The sequence below is a fragment of the Camelus dromedarius genome, chromosome 11 (assembly GCF_036321535.1).
Source record: "Camelus dromedarius isolate mCamDro1 chromosome 11, mCamDro1.pat, whole genome shotgun sequence".
Classification (NCBI taxonomy): Eukaryota; Metazoa; Chordata; class Mammalia; order Artiodactyla; family Camelidae; genus Camelus; species Camelus dromedarius.
Window position 1 is genome coordinate 48171496 of NC_087446.1, and position 22997 is coordinate 48194492.

Below are 22997 nucleotides of genomic sequence, written 5' to 3' on the forward strand. Positions count from 1 at the left end.
CACCTTGTAGGTTTCAACTGAAATAAAATGCACAACCTAAACGTTGAGAGTTATGTTTCATTCGGTGGACATTTCTGAGGACTCGAACCTCTTCAAGCCCAGTATGACAGCCTCCCAGATCTCTCAGAGGGACTGCTCCCAAAAGGTAGGGGAGGAGCCAGGATATATAGGAGTTTTTTTATAACAAGGCCCAGGTAGTTGGAACATTAAAAGATTACTGTTAACCAAAGAAAACCAGACATCTGAAGTTAAAGAATTTGGCGCTTTTGTATGTGTGGGACGGTGCAATGTCTGGGCTCATTGAAATCTGTCCTTTGACGTGCACCCAGCTATCTAGGGCCAGTGTCCTGTACTTTCATGTCCTGCGGGGGGCATCACTGGGGGTGGCTGCAGAGGCCGGGTGCCTGCTTATCTGCATCCTGAGTTGGCTGAGGACTCGATGGCCACAGCATTCTTTGTTTACGGACGTGGCTTGCAGTATTTTTCATTCACATAGAGTATGAATTTACACACACACACACACACACATATACACAGACACACGCTATCGTCAATTTTGTTAACCTGAGAACGGTGTTTCTCAGAAGCCCCTTAGCTGTCTGGCTCTGGGCTGGAGTCTGGGAAGCCTCGGTCTCTGAAGGAATTCCCAGTCGGACACACAGCCAGACAGACCTGGACTTGCCTGGTGGCTTCCAGCTTGCCCTAGCTCTTCTCAGTCCACATCCAACTCTTCTGCAGCTGCCACTGTGGACCCCTCTCCTGGCCCTCACCCCACAGAGGCAGAGGCAGCTTCCCAGAGACCTCGGCAGGAGCCTCCACATAGTGGTGGGATGCGGTGGGGCTCCTCAGATCCCCCTCAGCGGTGCTTCGGGAGGGTGGTTGGTGGCTCTTCCTTGATCCTCCAACTCCCCCTCTGGACTTTCACTTCTCCAGTTCCCCCCAGTTGGCTGAGGTCCAATTCCTATAACCAAGTCGTATTCTTTAACACCTGTGGAGACCCTGCTCCCCTGCTGTGCTGTCCTGCATGCTAGCCACAAGTGGCCACTGAACACATGAAATGTGGCAACTCTGAATTGAGATGTGCTGTATGTGAAAAATACATGCTTAGTACAGTATGAAAAAAAAAGTGATCTCACTAACATTTTATCTTGACTACATGTACAGAAGATATATTGGCGATATTGAATTAAGTAAAACATATTAGAATGAACTACAAGTGTTTTTTTACTGCTTTTAATATGGCTACTAGAAAATTTAAAACTAAGTATGTGCTCCCAATACATTTCTGTCAGACAGCACTGTTCTAATAGATGAAAAAGCTCTTTTAACCAGTTAAATGGCCCTATTAAAATATTTTAAATGCTAAAGAACAATGGGTAAAGCTCAGGTAAAACTGATGGCCAAATTCTGTTGATTTCCACAAATAAATTTTTTAAAACTTTACTATTCAAAATGTATTTTTAAGAAAGAAAAAATGTAAATATAAAAGAGCAATCCTGAAGTGACAATATTCAGACATGCCAGTCTCACAAAAATACAACTATTGCTATTTACTAGTATGTACTGAGTAAATTGTACAAAAACTTTCCATTTAATTAGAATTTTTTTAACAATATGACATTTACTTTGATTTTCAAGGTATATAGTTCATTCACAATTTAATGTACCTTAAATTAAATCACAACTGGAAAAATGGGAAAAGTAGTTAATTACTATTTCCCCTAATAAGTTAAAAACTCATTACTTACAGTTTTATACTTCAGAAATCCAAGTGCTAATTTCTACTTAAGGACACTGCCATGAAATAACATGCAGCTAAAAACCGAAGTGGATCTAATATATCGACAAGGAAAGGTATCTACTGGGTGAAAAAGGCAAGTTGTAGAAAGTGGGACCATTTCAGAACCGAGCCTGTGGGGAGTGTGTCTTGTCTACACGTGCACAGCAGGACAGGGAGGATACACACCAAACGTTTTTAGGGGTGGATGGATAGATTCTTTGATTTTTTTCACTTCATATACTTTTAATTCTTCTGTACTGTCTGAGTTTTTTTCAATGAGGACATTTTGTAACTCATAAATGATTAAATAGGAAACGTGACAAAGATTGCTCATCATTTTTCATCATGAATTTAAAAGACCTTTCAAACTCTTCTTGGAAGTAGGTATCACCTCAATAATCTTCCAAAACCCTTTATGTTATGATTGTGACCAGAAAACTTTTTGTACAAAGAATAAAACATGTAAAGTTGAGAACCATTGGGTTGTTAACATTACAGAGACTCTTTAAAGCACAACCACACCGTGGCACAGAAAAGGTGATCTTCCTCCAGATGTGAAACTTGATCTTCCAGGAAGCTGTAAGAAATACTTGGGCCAGTAAAATGACGCATGGTCTGTTGCCTCCCTGACAGCTATCTTCCAAGCCGCCTGCCCCCTGCCGCCCCCAGATTTCTAAAAGAAGCCTGATGTTGCTTCCTTCCCTCTGAGTTGTCATTCTCCAAGGGAGGCTGTGCTTAAATTCAGGGCAAATCTTCATGGTCTGAGCCAATCATTAAAGTTTGATTCCCTTTGCAGAATAATTGTTTTAGACACAGACACTGCTAGGGCTATGAGGGCAAGTGAATGGGGACAGGTGGCAGTTTCCTATTATATATTAAAAAAAAAAAAGATATATTTTTGCCTCTGGTTGTCATTTGAGCCCCAGAACGCTGGCTGCCATTTGGGGGCCATGTGGGGAGACCTAGCTTGCGTGGTGAGAACGGTGATGGAAAGACAGAGGTACCCAGGTTTCTGATGACGCCGTTCAGTTGCTGAATTCGCCAGTCCAGGAACGGCACTCTGCCTAGACTTTGAGTAATCAAGCACCCCAAGCCTAAAGATTCCAAAATTGCTTTTGACTGCTAGAATAATTCAGACACATCATTTGAAGAAATTAGACATTTATTGAATAGATGTTTATTTAGTAACAACACCACAAAGTTTCTGAAGAAAAAGACAACGTGAACTCCCTCCAAAACAGAACACAGCAACTTTCCGTAATTCTCAGGTTACACCCGAATCTACAATCTTATACTCCCCCTTTAATAAATGTCAGGATGCACAAAACACTTGGAAGAAGATAAGCAAATTACCCTAAAACCATTGTACTTTAAGGTAAAAAGCAGTTTAAGAGCAGCAATCACTGCATATCACAGTACACCAGAATGCCTTCCTGCAGCTTGAGAATCACTGCTACTCGAAAGATTAACATACTTATGCAAACTATTCGTGAGAAATGGAAACACCTTCCAGTTTCTGACTTCAGGAACAGGTGCAAACACCATCTCCTTCATGGATCTTCTGTTGCAACATCATCAAAAACCACCGGCCCAGCTCTTTCATACTGATGACAGCGCACGGGACACACGTGTACACTGCTAAGTTCTGAACGGATCACGCGCTCTCCAGCTGTACTGCAAGCCCCGCATTATTTCTGTGTAACATTCTGAGATTCCCTGAAGAGATTTTATACACAGGTTGAAAACAGCTATTTCCCATCACAGTCCAAGTCAACTTACTTTTTAAATGGAATGTACACTGTTGCTTCTCTTCAACTTTCACAAGGAGTTGTTTGACGCTGTGTATGACTATGCTGACAAATTCAGACTTTACATGTAAACTACACATCATCAAAGGCTCCACGTCAGTTCTTAAGTCTGATGTTAAAATGCCTGACCATACACTCGCCAAACAGCATTCACATTATTACAAGTGAGAGAAATTTTCCTTCCTTTTTTTTTCCTGTTATCTTTTCAAAGGTTCTCTTTTGTTTGAAAACTGAGTTTATAGAAAATTCTTAAAAAAATAATCCCAGTAGGCATTTGGAATTATTGGTAGAGATGATGTGACAAAGGATATTTTCCATTTAGAAGTAAGTCTGACGTTGATTTGTAATCAATTTTAAATTGTCTATTATATGCTATTCCATTCTTATGATTCTGTAATTGCTAGATATTTGAATTAACATCATAGTCTTTTTTTAGTTAAAAAAATTATAGTATGACCTGCCTGAAGTTAATATAACTTAATTTTAAAATCTAGTTTGATGTTCAACAAATTAAGAAACAACAAACATCAGAACAGTTTAGCCAGACTTGAACAGGCCAAAAGGGTTGCTTTGGCAACAGGTAAAAGGATAACCGTTACAGTACTAATCATTATTTCATCTACTTTTATTAAATATTCAAATGCAATAAGGCAATTGTTTTAAGACACTTGAAATTACATTTAATAAACTGGTAACTGGCCCCACACCTGGCATATTGCACCCCTACTTTCCTTCTGTATTTACTCTAAGGAATCAAAAAAGTTATTAAAAAAAAAAACAACACAACAGATCAATGGTCTTGCTAAATCACTACTGATTAACACTAAGGTGTTTATTACTTACAATATAAACTTCGGAAGACACTGAACACTGTCTTTTAAGGTTTTTCCCTTTAATGTATTCCTGCTGTCTCCTGTTCTCTTGGCAGTACACCAAAATGCCTTCCAGCAACTTGAGAATCATTACCACTCAAAATACTAACATATTAATACTGTGGTCTCCATTCCTAACAGTCCAACTGAAAGTACGCCTATTGAGGAACCAACAGACGTGGCAGGTTATTTAAGTTGCCTTTTGAGGCAGGGCGGTGATTCCCAAACCCGAGTCCTTATCAGCACCATTTGCGAGAGTGCTGCAGAAGATTCCCGGCCCTTCAGATCCAACACGGCCGCCCCTCCACCCTAACCTCCCCTATGAATCCAGGTGGTCAGTCCTGCATAATCCAACATCTGAGAGGACTAAAAGGATGTTAAAAAGGAAGATATTTGTCATTGTGTCCACACAGGTCTTAGCTCACAAATTGGGATCCGTTAAAAAAAAATACAATGTTGAATCATAACACTAAATGTTCAATGGGTAGAGTGACAGGTAATGAGTCTAGCATCAACAGGTCAAACAAAGGGAGCCTTGCTGCCCCTTCCATGAAAGCCAGCGCCCCTCCTGACCCTGGAGGCCTCTTGAACTGGCACAGAGGAAGGCGAGCCGACTGGTACAGGGTGGGGGTGACAGCTCCCAGACCATCTCTCCACCTCTACTTCTCCGTTTTCCCTCTCATCCCATCTCTTCTTCTCCTCTGCCTTTTGCCTTTCTCACTTATTCCCTTCTTCATCCTCACTTTTCTCACTTCCCCTCTTTCCCTTCTTCCTTTGATCATTCATTTCCATCATTCTATTCTCTTTCTCTTCCTTAAAAATTGTTCCCTACATAATCTAAGCAGATTCATGCTGGAGATGTAATGCTTGTCAGAAAACACGCAGCCTAAGGAAACAGAGAGACCTGTGCAGGAGACAGCAGGGCAAAACAGAACTTCAACCGTGAGGCTGCTGGAGCTTGAAGCCAGACCTGCAGCAAACTCTCAGATCCATTCTCTTCTGGGTCTCACAGCGTCACGACTCACGACTTCTGAGTCTCGTGAGGTCGCCAGGGCGTGTGGACTGCAAACTTTTGGCACAGAGCAGGTTATGTACCTGCCGGGGGTCCCTAACCTAGAAGAGAATTCAGATCAAGTTCACAGTCTGGTTTTCTTTCCATTATACCAGTAACATCTGACATCTGAGGCAAGATGGCAGAGCAGTCAGTGAGCAGTAATACTGTTTCAGGCTCTCAACTGTCCAGAGATAACTAGGTTACCATACACGTTATGAACTACTCTTCACAGGGGGAAAAAAAGTATGTGTTTTCTTAAAATGTAAATCACCAGACACTTTCTAAAGGTTTCCCAAGCTCTGCTAAGATGGCTACTTCGCACAAGTGAAGGCTAACTGCATTTTAAAGTCATTCCACTTTGGTCACGCTGTAGCCCAGAGAGAGTTCTGAGGTCAGAATTGTCCTAACACATAGCCTCAAAGAATATATAAGGTACTTCATATAAACTGCATAGATATACTGCTTTATGAAAAGAAATACAAAACATTCTCTAAGCTGTTCTAGAATTTAACCTCATTAATGCTGAGAACTACATTTCTTGAGAATTCTCAAGGAAAAAGTTACCTTATCTAAAGATAAATTCAGAAAACTTAAATATTGTTAAGGACTTTCTGTGACACTCTAAATTTCACGTAAAAACGGTCCCTAAGTGGAGAGTTTTCGCCATAACCCAATTTATGGTAAAATGCTCAATTAGGTCAGGTCTGAAAAAACCAGATGAAGAACCTTCCAACCGATCCCCGATGCGGAGTGTGTGGCAGTGTAAATTAGGCACAGCACACGTGAGACCCCAGAACACAGTCCGGGTAAACACGACCACCCTCTGCATGGCCCCAACCAGTCCTTCTGGCGTCCATGAGGCTGAGTCTCTGCTCACTGAGAAAATCAAATCTAAGGAACTTACCAATAATACAAACTCATACCTTGTCAATAACCCCAAGTATTTCCTCTAATGTTTTAGAATCACATTTATAATTCACCAACTGTGCCAATAATTGTGGCATCCTACCCTCAACCTTCAAGTTGGCAAAGTGGTTCCCAGTGGTGCCCAAACTGACATCAACGTCACCTGAGGTGCTTATTAAAAACAGAATCATAATGTGACTTATGTTTGTACTCTGATTCTAACATTTAAGACAAAAAGGGAAATCTGCCTAAGGACCGATATTAAATGAAGCCGAAGGGGGGAGGATGTCTCTGCAGTTACCAGAGTGTTCACAGAGGTGAAACACCACGATGCCTGGGATTTTCCTTAAGGTACTTCAGCAAAGGAAAAAGAGAGAAATGGCACAGCTGTGGTGAGACACTTCTGTGTCTGATCTGGACGATGAGGACCACTGCACTATTCCCTCTACTTCGGTGTAATTTCTCAGTCTCTTCATTTAGGAGAATGTCTGCAGACCCATCCTAGATGTGGCGCCCCAGTCACCAAAGGTGAAGCCCGGGAATCCGCTCTTGTCAAGGTCCCCACAAGGAGCCGGTGGTCTCATTTGGGGACCATTAGAAATGATCTTATACCTTCCAAACTTCAAAATTCTAGGGATTGCATTTTCTATTTAGCAAATTCAATTTCAACAAGTTCACAAGGTCTTCTGTCCACCCTGGTTTTGCGCCCAGGACGTACGGAGTGTGCTCTCTACATGCATCCGTTCTAAGAGTGCTGGGCTGGGTGTCAACTTCTAATCTGCATTTCTGACATCCTCCTCTCTCAATCTGCCCGTGACTGAGCTGCAAAGGACAGGGCACAGCTGCGTGTCTCCACACAGGGCCCCGCGTCTTCATAAAGCCAAAGCACCTCTATTTTCACGTAGGTGACATTTTTCCTTCATGATTTTCTCTTCTCTGTTTAAGCATTAAAATACTAAAGAGAGAAAAAGAGGCTAGCCACAGAGCACTTGGGACCATGAGGCCTGCACCCCAGCCCAGCACTGGCTAAGTACTCCGAGTCTAGCTGTACCAGGGGGCGGTCAGAAACACTAAGAGAAGTAACATTTTTCCTACCTTCAAGATTGAAAGAAAAACAACTGTCTTAAGTGATGGTCACAAAAGGACAATATGCACATTAGCCCAACCGGAGCTACTTTTCTCTAGGCAGATACCACAATCTTCTGAAGCCAGATCATCCATGAAAGTTGCCTCACTTATTTAAGTGAGGCTCTATCTCTATACATCTGCTTCTTCAAAAATATCCTGCAAAGCCATTCTGAGGTAGAAGGAAAAGCATTTCAGTGGGTGACGTTCTTCCCGCCCCACTGCAGCTGTAATATGATCCTGCTCACAGGAGAGCATAACTTATGCATTTTGGTCCGTCACATTTTCCACCATCATATACTATTTAGGGTCTCACCTTATTAACAGCATATTTATTGCTTCCAGAATGCCCAGTAAAGCTGAAAAGTTTCATTTAAAGTGATTAAAAAATTTCCTAAAATATCTGCATTATAGCCTTCAATCTGACTTCTGGCAAGACAGTTTAGCGGATAACAAATGAAAATGCTACCCTTTACAAACGTGCAGTTTAAAACTCCCAAATTTTCACTGTTTTCCCTCTTTCTTATAGAGCTCAATATTAAACATGAAGCTTACTTTATCGTCTAAAAATAATTTTAAACGTGATTGTCACAAAAATATTTTAAAAGAGATGAAATGTATAAAGGCACACACAGATTGTCAATAGTTACATTAGTTACATCACATTTCTTTAGAAACAGAACCTTTTCTGCTCCTGTAAACAGCTTTTTTCTCACACATTTAAAGTGAGGTTAGTGCCGACATAAAATTATTGCTATACTCACAGCTTGAGTGTTTCCACTATGGATGAGGTACACTTTCTCTATCCATACATCGCCCACTACTCTTACCCACTGGAGAATCAGGGTCAGTCAAAGTCTGTAGGCTACAAGCATTCAATAATATTTTCATCGATACTAGAATGACATCAAATAACATTACAAAACATCAGAGATCAAAAATATCTTCTTATTGGGGTCCAAGACTTTGACTTATTCTTCATTACATGAATATATTGCTATTGAACTTCTTCAGGAAAAAGAAAAAGATATTCTGAAGATGAATAATTCTTTCCTGAACACTTCATCCAAGACTATCCCTTCACACACACCCTCTGATATTTGTTGCTTCAAGTCATTTGCTTTAGCAGTCACCAACAGTCACCTTTCCTTTGGTGGTCTAGTGTAACGGTCTTGTATGCTTTTTGCTAACTGTTTGATAAATATTTTGTAGCTCTTCCCACAGTACGTATGCACTGTCTTTTGTAGTTCCAGTTCTAAAGGCTTTAATAAGGAACGGATGTTGTCATCTTCAAAAGAACACTAGAGAAAGAAAATAAAAAGACAAGGAGATGTATAAAAATTTAACCGTAATCCCAAAACAACTTCTTCAGTCAACTGTATATTGGCAACCTCTATTTAAAGTCTCACAGAAAGTATATGTCCAACAAATAATTTCAATGGATTGAACAGAACTATGCTCTCAGGGCAGGGGAGGGAGGGAGGAAGTCGTGGTGAATCTCCGGGGGCATGGGGGAGAGCCTTTCGGAGAGGATGTTAAGGAGGCAGGACATTCCAAGCCAACGCAAGAACACGTTCAAGGGCAGAGAAGACCCAGAGATACAGACAGGTGTGAGATGGCAACAGAAAGCTCTGAAGGTGTCTGAGAGAAACTAATAAAAGCCAAACATCGCTCTGGTAACAGGACCGAGGCTGGGCTGGATCGGAGTGAGCCGGAGGCACAGAGTGGGCGGCATGCACAAGGACAGCACAGTCCGGCGTTTCCCGAGGACCCTCACTGCACAGAGGCCCCAAGGATAAACATGTTTGACACCAGCACACGAAAAACAATAAAAAGTAAAACAGAAAATACATCCGCTGAATGGCGTTTGGCCCACTAATTCCACAATATATCTCTTTTTACCAGAATCCTTTTTCACTCTGAAATACAATATCCCAAGGAGTATATTTTGGAAGGCATTGTAGTAGTTAAGTGGAAATAACTTGTGATCTTAGTATTTTCGACCAGGTTCATTTTTTGTAAATCGAAAATCTGCAACTAGGTATATTTTTAATTAGAAAGACTGATGGGGGTTGAAGACAGAACATTTCAGGCTAAGTATGAAGTCAGTGAAAAATGCAAGAGCCTGAAGGAAATTCAGAACCTTAAATCTAAGAGCGCTGCAAATGGCCTGAGGCCCACTTTCCTGCCCCCGAGGGGGAGGGAACGGACGTGCCATTTGCATCACAATTGGTGAGTCTGTAGGAGCCGCAGCCCAGCTAGTGAACAGGGCGAACTGAGATGCTAATGTACAACACGGATTTCATCAGTGCAGAGCCCGAAGAGATCCTGAACCTTGGGACCTCTAGTGCAAGAAAACTGTGAGCATTACCTGCATGACACCTTCACTCCTGGCGTGATTCTTAAAACCTAATCCTATACACTGAAGATAAACAGTTTGAATACCAAAAAAAAAAAAAAAAAAAAAAAAAATAGGGAAGTTTAACTAGGAAGAATGTAATGAAAGTAGTAACAGCTGGTACATAGGGATCTGGGAGAAACTGCTGAAAGCTGGACTGGTTATAAAGACGGCACTTTCCGATCACTCCTAGGAGGATGCTCTCTCTCCTCCTGCTACCTGCCTGCACTTTCCCATCCCCACACCTGGAAGATAATATGTTATGCCCTGAACATGCTAAGAGGAATAAAAAAATAATGAAAAGATTAATTGCAATGGGGGAGAAGAAGAAACGCAGTTTGAACACATCAATATCATTCCTTTTAGATGGGCCATGTCTTAATAAAAAATAAATGACTACCAGAGGGGAAGGGATAGATGGGTGGGCGAAATGAGTGAAGTGAGGGTAACTGTGTGGTAATGATGGTAGCAGACTTACCACGGTCTATACTTGTGGTGTGTACGAATATCAAACTCACTATACGTACATCTGCAACTAATATAATGTTATACGCCAATTCTACCTCAATTTAAAAAAAAGTTTGTAGAAATCTATTGAAAACAACAACAAAAAACTACTATTGCTATTAATACCACAAATAAAATTAAATTAAAAAAATAAAAATTAAAAATAAAAAGATGGCACTTGCAGGCACCGTTCTAAGAGCTTCATATGTATTAATGCATTCATGCCTCAACTTTATGAAAGAGGACATATAATTATCACCATCTACAATGAAGCAGCTAAGGCAGGGAGAGGGAATTTTCCCACAGTTACAAAACCGGTAAGTGGCTAAGACAGGATTCCACCTCAGATCCAGAAGTCGAGCTCTCCAACCTCACTGCTTATCCAAAAGAGCAAACAAAACTGTGCCAAGCCAGTTTCAAAAACTCTGTTAAAAGATGAAGCGCAATCAGCAGGGGGGAACTGTGCTGTGCTGAACACAGATGTGCCTGCGTTTGTCTGGGGTTAAAAGTGGCAGCCACGCTGGACAGAGCGACCTTCACAGAGGTTTTCACCCTCATCAAGTGATACTGCCAAGTAACACTTCGATGCGCACACACACACACCTTGACCACCGTGGCTGAGGGGCGAGTAATACGAGAAGACCAAGCTGTGATCTTTTTCTCACCATACAATGACAAAAAATGAAAATGTTAAAAGGCATTTAAAAGTTAACTCCCAGGAATCCTTGAGATTCGGTTCATTCATTTTCATGTGATTTAAATCCCAGTGTTGGTGACTAAAAAAAAGTTTTTCTCACTGAGACAGTCTTTTGATGAATATTTTCCTGAAATAAAAGCAGTGCCTCATCTTTTAGTCCACCATACAGCACAAGTAATTTGACCTTCAAGGGAGAAGATGATAGGTTACCGAAATTTCCACCTATACACACGCAGCCTCAAGTCCCAGCCCTCTGCCGTCCTCTGAGCAGGTCCAAGAGCTGTGCAGCATGGAACTCGCACCCAGGGGTTCCCTTGCCCAGAAGCCTCGGTGCCCTGACCTGACTGCAGGCCTCCTCCTGCACCTCCCGGGTGCCTGACCGTCTGCACCTTGCCTCCTCCGCCTGGTCCCTGTGGCTCAGTCCGTCCAATGTCAGCTCCTCTGAGAAGCCTTCCTGATGCAGTTAACCACTCCCTCTTCACTGGCACCGTACCTAGGATACAAACTTTTAGGAAGATGGAGCTTTATATGTACAACTCAGCTGAAGGCAGTGAATAAACAGTGAGGATATGATGACCACGATTAGAGCATTCGAGGCATTTTCAAAGAAGAGGACATGTTTTAAAATAAGGCAGAATGACAGGGAGTTCAAGCCATTGAGTGCTGGGTGCCAACTACATACAAGGGCGTGTACAGGGAAACGGGAACGATCAAGACACCCCTGCAGAGAGACTTAGGCAAACAGGAGCAGTTGAAGTAAATCAAAGTTAGCACAGAAACACCAAGAAATATAGTAATTCAGAAAGAAATATAGGAAGCAGAAAATACCACACAGGGCAATAAAATGCTTTGTTCCCATTGCAAATCTGCAATTTTTAATCTTAATATTTTTATTCACTCAGTAACTAATATTTAACAACTACGTATGGACGATAAAAGCTGATTTGTTGGCAGACACAGCCATGCATTTACATTTTAAAGATGGTTCACATTCCTTATAAGTCATACTGTTCACTGGAGTCGAAGGCTGTGACTAAGCGTCTGTCTGAAACTTGCATAAATACTCTTGTCTGAATGCAATTCTTTTAAAAATTACGCTTCTCATTGAATTATAGATAAGGGAAGATAAAACGCTAACCAAGAGCACTATGAAAGACTGATTAACTTCATTAAGTTGAAAAATGGATCAATACAGCTATTAATACGGACCCAAAACAAACACAAAAAATCATTCATTACTTCAGTATTTGAAATCGTTTTTAAAATAAAATTTTTTTTAAAAAAATCAAGTGTAATTAATCAGCTTAAAACCAATACTCAGCTTTCTAAAGGTGTATATTTACAAAAGATCAAAGAACAGTGAGATTTAATTCCTTAATAATGGATTTTTTTAAATGCTCAAAGGAAACAAAGAAATCACATTTTTACAGGAATGCACTTTTCTATCCTGCGAAGTCTCACAGCCCCAAAAGTACTTTTCTTCCTGTTTATCACCTCTTGACGACCCATGATAAAGCACTATCCAAACACGGCATTGACTTCTGAAGGCGCACAAGGTCGGCTACGTGAAAATGAACGTCAACACTAAATCTTATAATTCTTCAGTAAGTGTAGCTGCACCATGATAAACTGATTATTCAGAAACTTTGCCTGTCAAGTCAGTTTATAGGACAAGAAACTTAGTAAATACACTAAAACTGAAGCCTACAATGCTGTCTGCACTTTGCCTACCACCGAGTTTGAGAAACACTGATTTCCAGGAGAAAACTTCAGTTCCTCGTCACCACAGATCATCACCTTAACACAGCACGTCATCACCACACCCACCCCGGCCCTGCACTGTCAACCTTCACCCATCACCGCAGTCAGACAGCTCAACACCTGACCTCTCCGTGGATGTCCCACAATGCCTGAGCCTTTTCCTCAGGCAGTTCTAGCCCAGGCAGCCTGCCCTCCTGGCAAGCTCTTACTCACTCTTCAGAGCCCACTTCATATGCTTCCGTATCAACAAGACCTTCCCTGGCCCTCCAAGGCAAAACCGCTGCACTCTCTCACAGCTCCAGTGCAGCCTGTCTCCGCAGACAGTGGTATCTCCATCCTCATTTCCATTACAAAGGCTGCACCAGACCCGAGGTTTTCAGTCATTAGCAAATGGGCGTCGGCTCTCCTACTACAGCTAGTTTGGAGTAAGCAGTAATCTCCATGCTTATCCCAACTAGCACTCCTGTTATTTTACTTAGGTTCTGTCCTCACGTCCACACGGGATGAGACAGGGTCTAGCAGAACAGTGAGCACACCTACGTGAGAGGTGAGCGGTCACAGACGCTCCTCCCCAGTATCAGCCAAGCAGCTGCATGGATGGTGATGGAGCAGCCCATTAAACAAAATCATAAACCCGATCCCCATTTGGATTTGCCCCAAGTCTTGGTCCCCAACATTGACAGAGACCTGGTTCATGCACCATCTAGCAGTATGGGAAGCATAATCACCTCCCCCTGTCAATCCACCTGAGTTACACAACAAGAGACTGTGAGAACAAGGGAAAAAAAGAGAGACGAACAGATATCTGAGGGAGGGGGGAGTACAGGATAATTTTTCCCAAACTCAATATAAAGTAAATGCTTGAAAGAGAAAACCCCATCTACTGAGGCAACAAAGAAGATAAAGTACTTAAGTATTATAGTTAAGTATTAAGTTTATTAATTATTAAGACATGTTCAAAATTCATAGTGTGAAGAAAACTATTAAAATATCCCTGAAAGACACAAACGGAAAGACAGCCCTTGTTCTTAAGATGTCTCAACTTCATCAAAATATCAGCAGTCACTGCGTTACTATGCGAAGATGATACACTCCCAATGAAACAAGGTTTTAATGTAGTTAAATGGGTTGATATTTGTGGAAAAATAAACATACAATAGGTAGGAAAACTCGGAAAGGACAGGCTGTGAAGAGGAAGTCGCCCTATCAGACATTAAAGCACAGCACAAAGCCTTTACAGTTAAAGTAGTGTGTATTAGCGCACGGACAGACAGACAAATGGAACAGAACAGAAAATCCGGAAATTACACATGGAACTTTTGAGCATGATAAAGTCAGGGTCTCAGATCTTTGGGTTACAGATAAACTTTTAAATAAATGATGTTGGGACAAGATAGCCATTTGGAAAAAGATCAAATTAGATCTGTTCCTCACTGGAAACAGTAAATTCCAAATTGAGAAGAGGACTAAATGTAAGAAATGAAACAGTATATAGGGGAATTTTTGTGTAACCTGAGTATAGGTAGAAAAGACTTTCTAATTATGATTTAAAAAAAAAAAAGGTTTTAAACTTGATTACACAAAATTTCTTAGAAGACAAACAACTCTGAATGGCAAAAAAGCCATAAACAACGTCAAACTGGGAGAAAACATTTACAACAGATTTCACAGAAAAAGGACTAATATCTTTAATACACAATAACTTGTAACAAATGGCAGGGAGGCAGGAAGTAAAGACAGAAACTGCCTCGTGCTGATGGCTGTGCAACTCTGTAAATACGCCAGAAACCACTGAAGTGCTTACATCAGTGAGCTGTGTGGTGTGTGAAATATGTATCAACAAAGTTATTTTTTTAAAACCTACAGAAAACTAGGTGAAAGAAAACTTACCCCTAAAAAGAGGTTTAAAAAGCTGCTAAATATATAAAAAGATGCTCATCTCATTCATAAGACAATGCAAAGTACAACTAAGATTCCATTTCTCACTCATCAGAGAGGTGAAATTTTTAAGCTTGATAACACACTGTTGATGAGGCTGTGCGTGTAACGGGCCATGAATTGTCGGCAGGAATGCAAATAATCCCCACGTAAGGAAACAGCCAGTATCTTCAACCTAGTTTTCCCACTTCTAGGAATTTACCCTGAAGATACATCTCCCAAAAATACAAATATATATATACCAGTTATGTACTATTGCACTATTCACTATTCAAAATGTTGGAAAACACCAGAATGTTCAAATATAAGAGATTAGTTGAATAAACTCTAATATATGCACAAAATGGAGTATCATTCAGCTGTTTAAAAAAAGAAAAAGCATGAGGAAGATATTTATAAATGCCCAAAGTTTCAGAATATTGTTTAAAAAAAAAAGCAAAATGCCAACAAAGATCAACAGTATGCTACCTTTTGTGTAAGAAAAGGGGAATTACAAAACATACATATATCTGTTCATCTGTACAGGAAGGTTAAACCAGAAAATGAAGCTGGTAACCAGCGGGGTGGGGGGCTTGGGGTGGGGAAGGAATGTTACTTCTAGGTAAACCCTTACACTGTTTTGACTTGTTGAAGTATATGATCCACATGCCAACTGGAAGTTAAACCAACAAGGATAAGGGGAAACAAACTTAAAACTGAAAGCATACGAAAACAAAGAACTCAACTGTATTTCAAATGAGTAAAAAACCACACTGAAAGGAGGAGAAAAGAACTCATCCTAGTAACCTCTGCCCACAGTACTGAGCACACACCCTCGTATGGGGGCGGGGGGAGGGCTGGACACAAACCCTGAACGTTTTACAGCAGGTTGATTTTGCACGAACAGGAGAGTAGAGACGGCGGTAAAAACAGAGCATTTTTTACATTATTTTCGGTGCACTGTAGGATTAAACGAAGGAGGAAATATTTTATGTTAGAAGCCACGAGTCCAACTGTGGAAGAAAGGACACAAAACATAGAAACAAGGTAGGAGAAGGCAAGGAAGGGGCTGGGTTGGGGGGGCGGTGAGCTGGATCATCGGCGTGAGCACGACTGTGTGTGTGTTTGTGCACATTTGTATTTCCTAGCTCTGTCTCTGAAAGGGCTTAGAAGGGAAGACACTTTTGTAGCAATAAGCACTCCCAGCACCCAGGGCCCCGGGAAAGGAACCAGAGATCCTTTGACAGACAGCTCATTCTAGGGCCAGGGCAAGGAAGGCACAACCAGATGCGCCTGGAATCTTTCGTTTGGACAGAGAATGAGGAGGCACTCAAAATCGCCACGGGGACATGGTGACCAAGCACAGGAGGTGGCCAACAGGGGCTTCCAGCCGCCCAATCCGCCACAACTTTAGCATCAATATCCGCAAAAGTGAATATTGCATCATAAATCATCAGAAAAAATACGTATCACTGAGCTCACACTGACCATGCACAGATCACTAAGTGGGCAGAAAGGAGCACTCGTCCTCGCAGCAGAGGGCCAAAGCCGTGCGTGCGCGTGCTGGGGCTGACAACTGGTGAGGGAGAGTGAAGGATGCGCAGCTTCTCTGCAAGCTTGGGAGCATTTCCAAAGACATTAAAAAAAAAAAAAAGGCTTACATTTCTCAGTGCTTCATAAACAGCCCTAAAAGCCGGCTGCTTATCGTCGTGGTAAACACCTCGGTTCCCGTGAAGAATAAAGATCCCCTCTTCTTCAGCTTCTCGGCAATTGCTTCCATATATGCAGTGATCTGGTCGATAATTCCATTGACACGGAAAAACAAACAGGCTTTCTGTGTGAACACAAAAAGAAGCAAACACACCCTATAATTCCACAGAATTAACATTTTGCAAAAATTTTGGTTTAAATATACAGCTCTTACAAGATAAGATTTAAAACAGTAGAAAATATGTTTGGCACTTAGATCTCTTCCTATTAAATCAATATTCAAGAAAAGTTTTACTCTGTCTTAAACATAAAGAATGATAACGTTAATATAAACCAAAATCAGATAAACGCATTTCTTCACTTCTGACTAAATATTATCTATTTTTTTACAAATGCAAAGAATAACAGAAATTTAAATGATTACCTGGATTATGAAAAAATATGATGTTCAGCAGATCTTGATCACCCCATGTGATGTTCAGCTTGTATTTTTTAAGCAATGGCATGAGTATATCCCCCCATCTCAGTCGTACAGCGGTCATGTCATTCTGTAGGAAAATACAAGAAAGAGACTCTCAGGCTTCCAGGTTTAAAATGGCACCATAAGGATGGTTCCCTATCCTGCCCTTCCAATTGTTACAGGGCAACAAGGGGAAACAAACTTCTTTTGTTACAACACCACGTGACCCTAATGTAAACCTAAATGTGAGTAAGGCTGTCCAGCTGGAGAGGAGGAGACAACAAAAGAAAGTATCTGAAGCTGCTCATGTAAGTGATCAAACTCTCAGAAGCTGGGGAAGAAAGGGAAAGAGAAGGGCGGCAGTTTAAGTGCTACAACCGTGACTCATCTTAAAAAGCAGGTCGCTTTAGTACCTATGTCCTATGACTACACATATTCCCACATCCATGTCCTAAGTGTACACATACTCCCATGTCTATGTCAGATGGCTGCGGAGGAGTAAACCTGTCAATATATAAACAAAAAGTACTTGGAACAGTACCTGGCATGCGGTGCAGACTCGGTGTTAACTATCGTAGCAGCATAATCACTGTTATTCCTAGACTGATTCGCTAATCTTTCATTATTGGCATTTCAAAGAGATCATTTGAAATAGATAAATCAAAAATAGATATTGAATTTCCTCAGATGCCTTTTCAGCCTCTGTGAAATTACTCATAGCTCATTATTTTAAAACCCAGTCAAGTACCTAAGGAAACAACAGAGCAGAAAGAGGGCTGGGGGTCAGGGAATCCGGGGTAAGAAGGGGTGGAGTTTAATACTAAGCTTCTGTACCAGTCTGACTCTTTGAAATTCTCCAGACTTAACCAGTGTTTGTAGTGTGATAATCAGAGAATTTATGTTCTCTATAAGATTTAAGCACAGAAATTAACAGTGAGATTTAGAAACTTTTATAGCAACTTAACTGAATAACTTTATATCTATTTAATGTAATATTCTCCTAGTCACTTATTTACATTATTTTTACAAAAGCATTGGCTCATGACAGTGCATTTTAAAAAAGCACTGATCCTTCTCCACAAATAGTTTTGAAAAACATTGTTACAAGCTACTCTAGGATATATAAAAAACTCAGTGGACACATAAACAACCTATCCTTTGAGTAAGGAAAGTCAGGATTCCTGGGGGAAAAAAAAAAACCCTAAGTATTTAAACTAAGTATGATCTGCTATAATTGTGTGAAGTTTCTCTCAGAATGCAGTAAACATAGTAACCATAACACAACCAGAAATTCCTCTCTCCAAAAATCTGATGAGTTTAGAAAATGACTGAAAACAAGTTTTACTTAAGGAAATAATAAGAAAATACTTTATTGAAAGGATGACTCTGAAATAAGTCACTGAGCATGTTAAGCAAATGTTCTTAGGCTCTGAAAAGGAAAACAGGAATTGTACAAGGGCAAAGACCAGCAACACATTCAACAGATAGGACTGGTGGACCCCCTGTACCAGATTATGTTCAAGTCTTCACTGCATTCTATTTATTCAAAAAAAGAAAAGAAAAGAAAAGAAAGAAAAAAATATATATATATAAAAAGAGAAATACACCTATTCAAAGAAATACATCTATTCAAAGAAAAGAAAGATAAAATTACTAGGCCCAGGGCAGGGCAGTCTTAGAAAAACACTGAAGAGGGGAAAATATTCTTTATAACTTCAAGGAAAAGTCCTACTGGAAAGATACTGGACAAGAAGCAGTAACATTAGTACTATGTGCTGATGATATAACCTAGAATATCCAAGACAACCCATTAAAAACTATGAGAAGTGAGTTTAATGAAGAAGCACTGTATATAAAAAGAGTTCAAGCCAATAGAAACAGAAAAAAACAAAGTAGAGAAATGGTCAAAGGGCATGGACAAACAGCCATTCACAAAGGAGGAAACAGATACGGCTAAAAATTGCATGAGATTTCTACCCACACTGGTGGTGTAATCAGGAAAGTACGAATTAAAATACATGAGTTTTTTCAGCCATATAATGACATATTCATACTAGTCCACACAGACATTAAAACCACATCATCGATACTGCACAATATCACACACACAAAATGTGACAGACTATGCATACTGACATAAAAAAATCAGTCAATTATGTATTTACTCAGTGAGAAAAGCAAACTGAAGACACAGAAAAGGATCCTACAAGTAAGTGCTAACGTACATGTACACCTGCTTCAAAATACATTTTTTAAAGGGTCTGAAAAATACACAGCACACTTTATAGTGTCATTTGGGCAAAGGAATGAAATTGGGGAGAGTGGTGTGCACAGGGGGACTTGTCTTTTTACTCTGAATGCAGTGAACTGTTTGAATTTTCATAAGCATGGTATAGTTTTAAAAAAAAGATTCAGTTCTAATGTACCTATTTCAGCAAACTTACCAAAATGCACATGAATTATGTTAAGAGAAATTAGTTTTGTTTTTAGAATTATGTATGCCTTTGAAAACAGACACCACCATCATCAGTCTGTTATACATAAATATAAACTGACAGGTGGCTAATCGTGGTTTGCTCCAGCAATGCTAGAAACCAGGAACTCGCCGATTACCAAAGATTAGTTACTCCACTGACCTCTGAGAAGTTCTGTCCCTTTTAGTAAGATGCTCACTGGTGTCATTTTCTTAAGCTATTTATGTAACACAATAAAAGTCCTCTATCACGTACATCTTTCAAATATGTAAAAACAACCATCATGGCCACCTCACTTAAATAAGTATGCTCTTCTCTAATATTTTTCAATAATTCATTAATGGCCTGATTTTTGAAACCTCCTCCTGTCATCTGTCAGTAATCATCTATTGAGCTGCTACTTTATGCCAGACTCCATGCTAAATATTCTGAATACAAAGTTGTGCAGAAGACATAACCTGCACTCAGCAGATGGAGGAAACAGGCAAAAATTACTTTACAAAGTAATAAATGGCAGGACATGATCTGGGTACAGTAAACATATGAGAAAAGGATTCTCAAGGTGCCTTATTTATATTCTCTGGTTTTTCTCTAATAAACAGAAAAAGGTTAAGAAATATCCTAATAGGGATTCAACACTACATATACAATTATAAAATACAAAGTAGGGTCTTCGCTATTATCTAACACCGGCTAAGGCCAGTGTGATATCAAAGTCTATCAAGTATTATGAGAAGCAAAGAACAAAAAAGTGAAATTTTTACTGTTTTAATTTTTTAAATATATAATTGTATCACATCAGGTTGGAAATGAATAATCGTGAACGGTAGGGGCTGGGCAACGGCAAAGCAAATTAAGAATTTAACACATGGCCACTGTCCTAAGTGGGCAGTCTCATAGCTTTTCACACAGTAAGAAGCATGGGGTGACATTCAGGGGTCTGCACGAAATAGTCTGAACAGTTATTACCAGTAACTGAGTCGTATCACCAGAGCTCTAAAATTTTACATCTGTGCCAGCAATTACAGAGTTCACAGGAAAAAACAAGGCAATGTTTGCTACAGATACATTTAGAAAACAATTAGGAAAAATAAAGATACACGAAAAAAGGAACTAAAAAATCAATTAATTTCATAGTAACATTTCAGCAATCATAAATATAAAACTCAAAAACAAACCAAATCTGTGTTGTTCCCACTGGGCAAGAATGGAGTTGTTAGGAACAGGGATGGTAGGTAAGAAGTAAACCATACCTACTAAATTAATGTACAAACATACTCTCACAGTTTTCTTTATTAAGTCATTAATGCACAGAAAAAGAAGTGTGAAAGGTTAGAAATTGTTTCAACTCCCATATCTACACCTCCAGCTGGTTTAGAACACGCCACAGACAAAAAAAAAAAAAAAAAAGGGAAAGGGGAGAAACTGTTCGAAGTATTTAAGAATAATATTTAAATAACAAAAGGTCAATTTAAAATAATCATAGATTTGAACTGTACAGCTGTACTTTGAAATTTTTTAAAAATCAAATAATGGTATCACGTTAAATTATCTGTAAGGTTCTCTGCAACATTAAAATTCTCCTAATTCTATGAATTTCAAATGAAGAGTTACCAAGCAGTGACGTTGTTCCTTGGCACATAATCTTACAGCACCATCTTCTGGTATAATATTACTGTGCATAGTCTAGCCATCAGAAAAAGAACTCATGGCATTACACCTGTTTAATTTGGTAAAACTTTATAGTACACGAAAATTTTAAAACTCAAAATACATTAATAAATTGGGTACTTGAAGAAAGAAGTTTACTATTAAGCAACAGCACAGGTTACACTAGACTCGTTAATTCATTCATTTGCAGGAGACAAAGCTGAAATGGAAATCAAGATTTCAGAAAGGTATAGAAAATAGGAAAGTTAAAAAAAAACGAAAAACACCTAGGTTTACTAGATCTACAGAAGACAGCAGTGATGGGTACTAACTGTCTCAAGACTGAAATGTCGAGACATGGGCAGCGATGACTACAAGGAGGACTACTGCCTGAATCAAGGGTTGAGAGGGGACAACCCCAGGTGAGGCACAGGTTTAAATCAGGTCTGCAGAAAGGAGTAATGAACAGTGGTGTAAATTCTGGTTCACCAGAGGCCATAAGAAAAACATCAGACCAATATACACACAGCACAAACATGTGTGTATATATTTTTCATATCATAAAAGACATAATACCTATCAGTGTTTAACTTCGTACTAACCAGATGTAACGGGATAAATTGTGTGTTTCAGAAGCCACTGTTTTCAGCTAACGCTGAAGTGCTCATGCTTACTGTGTCATGTTTTCGCTAAGCATTTTAAATGGGTCTCTTTTAAAATACCAGCCTACAGAAGTCCATTTATTGCCGCTATTTTCCAGTTGAGAGAACTGGCGTTTGAAGGTTAACCAGCTGGCTATGGTACTGGTGACCAGGGGGCAAAGCTAAACATAAGACCAAACAGTTTGACTCCTGTGCCCCGAGATGACAACGACTTAAGACTCATCGGCATGAAATTGCTAAACAGTACAACATACCTATATGTTCAAAATGCAGAGAGACTTAAATAGTTTGACTCTTCCACTGACCCCACAACTGGAGAGGCAAGAAATATTCAGGGATTTTTTCTTTTTAAGTTAACTTCCAAAAGCACCAAAATAGCCACCATTTACTACGTGTTAGCCTCTAGTCTAATTAATTGAATCCTCACAAAGCCCTACGACATAGGCACTGTTATCGACCACCCTGTTTCACAGATGAGGAAATCAAAGCAGAGATGTTCAAAACTTACCCAAGGTCCCAGAGTTTGAAACAGGCCAACAGGATCCAGAGTTTTAAGCTCTCAACTGCAATCTGTGTTCCCCCAAGATGTATCACACTTTAGCTTCAATACTGTGTGGCTGCACATCTACAGAATGACAACGCCTGCCTGAAAACAATCTAGGAAGACGGTGCCCACTCACTGCATCATCACTTCACTGTGATGTAACGCCATCTGCTCTGACCTACTATAATGCTCTAATAACACGGAGGACACACTTTTCTTCAACTCTTCCAGGTTAAGTGGACAAATTCTGAATAGTTCAATCTAGTTTTTAGTAAAGCAAAATTAAATTGGAAACCCAACAGTTTGGAAAGAAAACAGAGACAGGTTAACCAACTACCTGTATCAGTGACTTACCTTGAAATACTTCCTTCTCATTCTGGTCATGTTCATCAACATAACTCCAGAGTTCACGCCAGTTTTTCCATAGTACGGATGCCTGGCAAAGCGATTATACCATCCTATCCGAGGCTCTTCGTGTTCCGGTGCCATGGCAGCAATTTGTGTGGAATTAAATTTCTTTAGTAAAGACCAGATATCATCAATGGGCCGTAAAAAAAGGATATCAGTGTCGACATACAACAGTGAGTCAACGTCCTTCAGGATTAACTACGGGAAGAGACAGTTGAATCATTAACTATAATTCTACTTATTTAATATAAAACATAGAAGAGT

General features: G+C 39.9%; 1 protein-coding gene across 7 annotated transcripts in view; it reads right to left on the reverse strand.

Moving 5' to 3' along the window:
• Positions 1-22997, reverse strand: part of GXYLT1 (glucoside xylosyltransferase 1) — a 96154-nt gene that overhangs the window by 48850 nt on the left and 24307 nt on the right. For 4 of the 7 annotated variants that reach the window (XM_064491777.1, XM_064491778.1, XM_064491782.1 and 1 more), the window contains 3 exons: positions 22680-22931; positions 16960-17083; positions 16487-16659 (listed from right to left, as the gene is read on the reverse strand). In XM_064491777.1, the coding sequence (XP_064347847.1) occupies positions 16487-16659; positions 16960-17083; positions 22680-22931 (549 nt within the window). Of the gene's footprint in view, positions 1-2924; positions 8847-10623; positions 11653-16486; positions 16660-16959; positions 17084-22679; positions 22932-22997 lie in introns of those variants that run through there. The other 3 variants (XM_031462742.2, XM_064491779.1, XM_064491780.1) reach the window with 2 other exon arrangements.